The sequence below is a fragment of the Dipodomys ordii genome, unplaced genomic scaffold (assembly GCF_000151885.1).
Source record: "Dipodomys ordii isolate 6190 unplaced genomic scaffold, Dord_2.0 Scaffold1000002976, whole genome shotgun sequence".
In the NCBI taxonomy this organism is placed as follows: domain Eukaryota; kingdom Metazoa; phylum Chordata; class Mammalia; order Rodentia; family Heteromyidae; genus Dipodomys; species Dipodomys ordii.
This window is the reverse complement of record NW_012286593.1, coordinates 1-8712: the sequence shown is the minus strand read 5'-3', so window position 1 is coordinate 8712 and position 8712 is coordinate 1. Positions and strand designations below refer to the sequence as shown.

At 39.9% G+C, this 8712-nt stretch overlaps 1 protein-coding gene across 1 annotated transcript; it reads left to right on the top strand.

Annotated features, from left to right (window-relative positions):
* Positions 1 to 773: 773 nt before the first annotated feature.
* On the top strand, positions 774 to 7171 carry LOC106002838 (zinc finger protein 585B-like; the record flags this gene model as incomplete). The annotated part of the gene is given in 5 exon segments (XM_013037603.1): positions 774 to 900; positions 2059 to 2148; positions 4325 to 6040; positions 6043 to 6791; positions 6960 to 7171. Coding segments are annotated over 5 exon segments (2894 nt in total), but the record flags the coding sequence as incomplete, so codon positions are not given.
* Between the last annotated feature and the right edge of the window lie 1541 nt (positions 7172 to 8712).

Here is an 8712-nt window from a genome sequence, read left to right as displayed (position 1 = left end):
ATTTTTATTTTGTGGACTAAGTCAAATCTTATGAGGGCCAAATCAATCATTAGGTACTTTCTTGACTATTGTTACTCTAACATTCACCTGGACAGTGTTTTGTAGATCTACTAATGTGGTATGTATTCCATGTGATGTCCTAAATGTGTTATGATTGCTTATGAAAGCTTTTTTTTTTTTTTTGCCAGTCATGGTGCCTGAACTCTGGGACTGGGCACTGTCCCTCAGCTCTTCAGCTCACTTCCAGCTTTTTCTGCTTATGTGGTGTTGAGGAGTCGAACCCAGGGCCTCATGCATGCAAGGCGAGCACTCTACCAATGAGCCACCTTCCCAGCCCCTATGAGAGCATTTTTAAATAAGATCTAAATATGCTTTTCATTGAGGCAGAATATGAACATGCAGAAATAATTATTTACTTCATTGTTACCCTGATATTTAGTGAATTTTATCAAAATAAGCTAAACACACTCTTTGAGACACCTACTTAGATTAAATGTTGTCATGCCAGAGTATTAGCTCCTTAGAATTGTCATCTTGTCTCTATTGCTAGCACCAGAAATGTGTTCTGATGAATTAGGGAAACTTCGTATTTATAATTACCTAATTAATATAGAGGCAAACATTTCTACTTTGATTTTCCTTCTCTCATGGTATAGATAATACCTCAAGTCCCAAATACTTTATTTAAGACAAAAGTATACATGTAGAAGAATTAAATTCCAGACTTGATGTACTCATGAGTCAGGGCTTTTACTTCAATTGTGTCATTACAGAAACTGGTGTCATTTGATGATGTGGCTGTGGACTTCAGCTGGGAGGAGTGGCAGGACTTGGATTTTTCTCAGAGGACCCTGTACAGAGATGTAATGCTGGAGACCTACAACAACCTGGTGTCTTTGTGTGAGCAAAAGTCACATTCATTTTCTAGGTCAAGTGATTTGTTTTTAGTAGATATTTGAATATTTATCAAATTTTCAATGCTATTTGGATGGTAGATTCCAGTCCATGGGAAGTGTCATTTCTTTCTAAGGAAAACTTCAACTTCATTATGTAACTCCTGAGGCATTTTTGTTTGTTTGGATTTTTTTGGGGGGGTCCAGTCATGGGGCCTGAATTCTGGGCCTGGGCGCTGTCCCTCAGCTCTTCAGCTCAAGGCTAGCGCTCTACCACTTGAGCCACAGCGCCACTTCCGGCTTTTTTCTTTTTGCTTATGTGGTGCTGAGGAATAGAACCCAGGGCCTCTGGCATGCAAGGCAAGCTCTCTACCACTGAGCCACCTTCCCAGCCCCCCTGAGGCATTTTTATTCTCATTTTTCAAGCTGCCAAATCAGCAGTTTGACAAAAGTTCTAAACTATGTTCCAGTAACAGGAGACATTCTTCCCCAAACTTGAGGCAATTATTGTAGGGTGACATACAATGTAGAGTAGAATGCATATGACTATTGGAAATATGATCTGGAAAATCATAGTTGAAAGTGGGTATTTATCATTCAAATATGGCACTGGGTGCAGTGGTTCATGCCTATAATCCTAACTAATCGGGAGGCTGAAATCTCAGGATTTCAGTTTGAAGCCAGAAATTGCACCTAAGTCCCCACAAGACTCTTATCTCCAGTTAACCACTCAAAAACTGGAAGTGGAGCTGGGACTCAAACTGGTACTAGCCTTGAGCAAAAGAACTGAGTTCAAGCCACACTACTGGCAAAATAAATCCAAATGGGGGGAAAGTCAACTATGGAGCCAGTGAGAAATGAGAAACAAGATTTAGTAGCAACCTTGTGAATGGGATGTCTGAGATTTTTTTTTTTTTTGGTCGGTCGTGGGGCTTGAACTCTGGGCCTGGGCGCTGTCCATCAGCTCTTCAGCTCAAGGTGAGCACTCTACTGCTTGAGTCACAGCACCACTTCTGGTTTTCTAGTACTTTATTGGAGATAAGAGTTCCATGGACTTTCCTGCCCGTGCTGGCTTTGAACCATGATCCTCAAATCTCCAGTGTCTTGAGATTTTACAGCAATGATGACCCAGCATGAGCAACAGTTCACTGGTTCTTATTAGCAGGGCCCTGTGTTCCTAAACCTAACTTGATTGTCAAGCTGGAAGAAGGTGCAGAACCATGGATAGGAGAAGCCTCAGACAAGAATTTCACAAGTGAGTTAATGCACCTTGCATGGTGATGTTGGATTGACAGCTTGGTTGGTGAGTTCATCTTGCACTATACTGAGTAATAATGTTCCGACTTCCCGAGTCCTGAGTGTGGCAGAGAACTAGGTGATCTTTTGTCTCAAAGACTTGTGAATCCAGAATTCATATGGAGACATACTGAACTCTGTGTGGCAGCAGAGTTAAAGTTAGCAATTCTCTTTTTGCAAAAATCGTTCCAAAACAAAAAATTAAAATGAGAAATTTAGAATATGAGAATTCATTTTCTTTAAAACTAGGATTGTGCTGGTATGAAAAATAAGTAGTATGCCAGGGTTGCTATCCTTTAATAAGGAAAATAGCTTATCAGTGGTGGGCAAATATTGGGATTCAGAAGCAAAGCATTTAGTCTAAAATGGATGATTAATTAGGTGGTAAGCCAGAGTATCTTTGGTCCGCCAAGGATCTAAGGTAGGAGTGTCAGCAAAGGAACTTTTTTGAGCAGTGGGTTTGAACTCTGGACTTGGGTGCTGTCCCTCAGCTCTTCAGCTCAAGGCAAGCACTCTACCACTTGAGCCACAGTGCCTCTTCTGGTTTTCTAGTGGTTTATTGGAGATAAGAGTCTTAGGGACTTTCCTGCCCAAGCTGGCTTTTTTTTTTTTAATTGTGAAAATACCATACAGAGGGGTTACAATTATAAGGGCAAGATTATGAGTACATTTCTTTTTTTTTTTTTTTTTTGGCGGTTGTGGGGCTTGAACTCTGGGCCTGGGCGCTTGTCCCTCAGCTCTTCAGCTCAAGGCGAGCGCTCTACCACTTGAACTACAGTACCACTTCCGGTTTTCTAGTGGTTTATTGGAGATAGGAGTCGGAATCTCAGGTCTCTCCTGCCCGGGCTGGCTGGCTTTGAACCGCGATCCTCAGATCTCAGCCGCCTGAGTAGCTAGGATTACAGGCGTGAGCCACCAGTGCCCAGCTAAAAAAGGAATTTTGATGAGACTTTGTCTAAGCTGAAAAGAAATGAATTTTAAAACTCCCACAGATAAAACTAGTAATTCTTACTGAGAAATTAAAACAAAAGAGATTTAGGTAGCAATACTTTCAAGAACCATTCCTGCTTAGGTGAAAGGCAAGGGTATGTATAAAATACTCTTTATGGCCTCTAAATCTAGTAACTATTCCTGTTTCTCATCTAATAGTTGAAAAACAAAGTAGCAAAATGCATTTTTCAAGAAAATAAAAGGAAACAAAGTAGATATTCCCCTATGATAAAACAAAACAATATTTGAAAAACACAACCACGAGAATACTAAAGAAAAAAGGTCAGTACTCAGCTTAAATCTCTAGCCATACAAAGTTGAATTACGTAAATATTTTTCCTGATGTAAAAAGAAGAAAAAACTGAAACACAGAAAAAAGTAGTTTCCATTGTAAAATACCAGTTTACTCTCTTAATTAATATACTAGGTAAAAGACTATATATTTTTTCATAAATCTATTCCTACTTTGATACATAGTTTTTTGTCAGTCCTAAGGCTTGAACTTAGGGCCTGCGCACTGTCCCTGAGCTTCTTTTGTACAATACTAGCACTCTACTACTTGAGTCACAGTGCCACTTCTGGCCTTTTCGGTTTATGTGGTACTGAGGAATCAAACACAGGGCTTCATGAATGCTTGGCAAGCACTCTAACACTAAAACATATTCCTAGCCCCATACTTTGGTATTTTAAGTCTATCAGGATGGGAGAAAATGTCTTTTTTTTGTGTGTGTGAAGATACTGTACAGAGGGGTTACAATTACATGGGCAAGATAATGCGTACATTTCTTACCAAGCATTGCAGCCTCCTCCTTTTGTTTACCCTTCACATCCCTTCCCAGCCTCCCCCCTCACCCCCAATCCCAATCTTTCTCCTTTCCCCCCTTCCCCCCCCACCCCCGCACCAACGTTGTAAAGCTCGTTTTGGACATCTCAACTTGTACTTCTCATTGTTGCAACAGGTCCACCTGTATCTTTAAACAACTGGTTTTTCCCCATCTCCTCCTCAAGTTATACTGACATCAAATATAGTGAAAGCAGGGGTTATACTGTGGGGGAGGGACATACCAAGCGAGAAAATGTCTTTACCTTTACATAAAGGGATTTTTTGTTCTTATTTATGTTTTTTTTTCTATGACTCATTTTAGATGTTCAAGAAATGGAAGATATGATTAAGACCTTCCAGGAAAGTCCAAATGAGTATCTTTGTAAAGTATCTGTCACAAATAATAACTCAATAGAAGAAAGTATGAGAACTTTCAATTTGAGTTTAAAACATAAGCCAGAGCTGATTAGTAGTAGTAGTAATGGGAACTCCTTAGGGATGAGGACTGAAGAGATCATTGAGTGTCAGAACATGCTTCTCTGTAGTGAATCTGATGAGATGCAGGCTACATATAGGCCTGGTCTGTTTCCTGTAGTTGAAAAATCCCTGAGATATTTGGAGTATTCTAGTCAAACTGATGAGCAGCAATTTTTTGAATATGGTAGAGAAAGAAAGGTATTTAAATCAGAGACCATATTTTTTAGACATAATTGTATTTATATGGGACAGCTTTCCTGTAACCATAATGAATATAGAGAAGACTATGATAAGTCTATTCTCCTTGCCCAAGAAATACTTCATGGACAGAGGAAAACACCTGAATGCAATGGATGTGGAAAAAGTTTCGATTTAAGTAGTATAGTCACTACACATCAGAAAATGTACACAGGAGAATATCCTTATACATGTAATGAATGTGAAAAACCTTTTAGTAAGGAAATTCACCTTACAAAACCCCAGAGCAAATATGCAGAGAAGTCCAATGAGTATATCCAATGTGAAAAATCTATCTGTCAGAAGTCAAACCTGACTTTCTCACCTCAAACACCCACAGAAAAGAAACCTTATCAATATGAGGGATATAGGTCAATTTACACCCAGAAGTCAGCTCTCAACCAGTATCAGAGAAGTCATACAGAAGAGAGAACTTACGAATGTGACAAATGTGGAATGTCTTTCAGACTGAAGTCATACCTCACTTTACATGAGAGAATACACACAGCAGAGAAAACTTATGAATGTATCGAGTGTGGAAAGTCTTATACCCAGAAGTCGCAACTTACTGTCCATCAGAGATCACACACAGGAGAGAAACCTTATGCATGTAATGTGTGTGGAAAGTCTTTCACCCAGAAGATACACCTTACTAATCATCAGCGAAGACACACAGGAGAGAAACCTTATGAATGTAATGTGTGTGGAAAGTCTTTCACCCAGAAGATACACCTTACTAATCATCAGCGAAGACACACAGGAGAGAAACCTTATGAATGTAATGTATGTAAAAAGTCTTTCATCCAGAAGATAAACCTTACAAATCTTCAGCAAAGACACACAGGAGAGAAACCTTATGAATGTAATGTATGTAAAAAGTCTTTCACTAGGAAGGGAGAGCTTAATGTCCATCAGAGAGTACACAAAGGAGAGAAACTTTATGAATGTATTGAGTGTAGAAAGTCTTTCATCAGGAAGTCATACTTTAACATCCATCAGAGAATACACACAGGAGAGAAACCTTATGAATGTAATGTGTGTGGAAAGTCTTATACCCAGAAGTCGCAACTTACTGTCCATCAGAGATTACACACAGGAGAGAAACCTTATGAATGTAATGTGTGTGGAAAGTCTTTCACCCAGAAGATACACCTTACTAATCATCAGCGAAGACACACAGGAGAAAAACCTTATGAATGTAATGTGTGTGGAAAGTCTTTCACCCAGAAGATACACCTTACTAATCATCAGCGAAGACACACAGGAGAGAAACCTTATGAATGTAATGTATGTAAAAAGTCTTTCACTAGGAAGGGAGAGCTTAATTCCATCAGAGAGTACACACAGGAGAGAAACTTTATGAATGTATTGAGTGTAGAAAGTCTTTCATCAGGAAGTCATACTTTAACATCCATCAGAGAATACACACAGCAGAGAAACCTTATGAATTTATCGAGCGTGGAAAGTCTTATACCCAGAAGTCGCAACTTACTGTCCATCAGAGATTACACACAGGAGAGAAACCTTATGAATGTAATGTGTGTGGAAAGTCTTTCACCCAGAAGATACACCTTACTAATCATCAGCGAAGACACACAGGAGAGAAACCTTATGAATGTAATGTGTGTGGAAAGTCTTTCACCCAGAAGATACACCTTACTAATCATCAGCGAAGACACACAGGAGAGAAACCTTATGAATGTAATGTATGTAAAAAGTCTTTCATCCAGAAGATAAACCTTACGAATCATCAGCAAAGACACACAGGAGAGAAACCTTATGAATGTAATGTATGTAAAAAGTCTTTCACTAGGAAGGGAGAGCTTAATGTCCATCAGAGAGTACACACAGGAGAGAAACTTTATGAATGTATTGAGTGTAGAAAGTCTTTCATCAGGAAGTCATACTTTAACATCCATCAGAGAATAAACACAGGAGAGAAACCTTATGAATGTAATGTGTGTGGAAAGTCTTATACCCAGAAGTCGCAACTTACTGTCCATCAGAGATTACACACAGGAGAGAAACCTTATGAATGTAATGTGTGTGGAAAGTCTTTCACCCAGAAGATACACCTTACTAATCATCAGCGAAGACACACAGGAGAAAAACCTTATGAATGTAATGTGTGTGGAAAGTCGTTCACCCAGAAGATACGCCTTACTGAACATCAGCGAAGACACACAGGAGAGAAAACTTATGAATGTAATGTATGTAAAAAGTCTTTCACTAGGAAGGAAAACCTTAATGTCCATCAGAGAGTACACACAGGAGAGAAACTTTATGAATGCATTGAGTGTAGAAAGTCTTTCATCAGGAAGTCAGACCTTAACATCCATCAGAGAATACACACAGGAGAGAGGCCTTATGAATGTAACAGGTGCAGAAAGTCCTTTACCAAGAATTCACACCTCATCAAGCATAAGAGAATTCACACTGATGAGAAATCGGGAATGTAAGAAATGTGGTGAGTCTTTGACCTGGAAGACAATTAAGTTTACATCAGAGAACTCACACAGAAGAGAAGCTTTATGCATGTAGCAAACTTGCAGCCTTTTACCCAGAAGCCACAGCTCTGATTTCTTCATTGGACACCCACATTAAAGAAATTTTATGAAGAAACAAATGTGGAAAGTTTTTGAAGAAGTCATACCTCAGTTTGCATCAGAAAACACACACAGGAGAAAAACATAATGACCATCCTCTCTCAGCATCTTATCGCTGTCAAAAGCCTCAAGGGAGCCTTCATGATCCATAGGTGACCCACCTGTGACCAGTGTACTATTTGGCTCCCAAGATGGCTCAGCACACAGAACATCCTGAGCCAATTGCCACTTGATATCTGTGCCAAGAATTAACTTTTCTTCAACTGATGAACCCTGATGAGCAGTTAAACTAAATTATGGATGCCTTGTGTCCTACTGAACTGTTGCTTGGAGGATGGTGACACGTTTCTGTGAATTGCTGATTTGCACCAGAGTTAGCAAGGGGACAAGGTCAGCTGAGAATAGGTACTCTCCTGGTCAGGTCCTCCTCACCAAACAAGGGCTCAGTCTTACCCTGACTAGTGCTTCTGGACTAGAGAGCAGAAGCTGATCTCCTTTGTAGATAACCCATCACCTTCATAGCCCAACCAGTCACTGATAACAACCAAAGGTGTTTTCGCTCTATTACGCAGTGTCCATTGCACTGTCAGAATGACACTACTGCTTGTGATCACATAGCCTGTAGCTCTCTAATAACAGTTACTAAGTTATTTCCCTCTCTAACACTGTATTTCAACATGTACATGAAGAAGAAGGCAATGGTGTATAATTTCTTTTTCATGGAATTCTATTACTATACTTTTGCTTTTGTTTGTGTTTGTAGTTAGCCTTGAACTCATGGCACTTTAGTCTCCTTTTGCTTTTATGTTCAAGCATGGCACTCTATTTCTTGTGCCACATCTCCAATTCTGACATTGTTCTATTTAGCATCATGGGTCCCCTCATGTAATGAAGGCACTGCTGGTCTTTGAGCTAGGAGTCCACCATGCAGTCACCAGCCTTTCAATAAAGACTCCAACATTCCACCACTCAAAATGTAGCTTGTCTGTTTTTTCACCTTAAAACATAATAACCTCTAATAGCATTTATATTTTTTCCTTTGAGGAAAGAATAATATCTGTGTATACTATGCTGAACTTATTTTTACATGTGAACCTCCTTTTTTTTTTTTTTGGGTCCGGTCATGGGGCCTGAACTCTGGGGCTTGGGCGCTGTTCCTCAGCTCTTCAGCTCAAGGCTAGCGCTCTACCACTTGAGCCACAGTGTCACTTCCCGGCTTTTTTGTTTTTGCTTATGTGGTGCTGAGGAATCGAACCCAGGGCCTCATGCATGCAAGGCAAGTGCTCTACCACTGAGCCACCTTCCCAGCCCCAGGTGAACCTCCTTTTTAAAAGATCACTAAAGAGGGCTGGGAAGTTGGCTCAGCAGTAGAGTGCCCAGGGTTTGATTC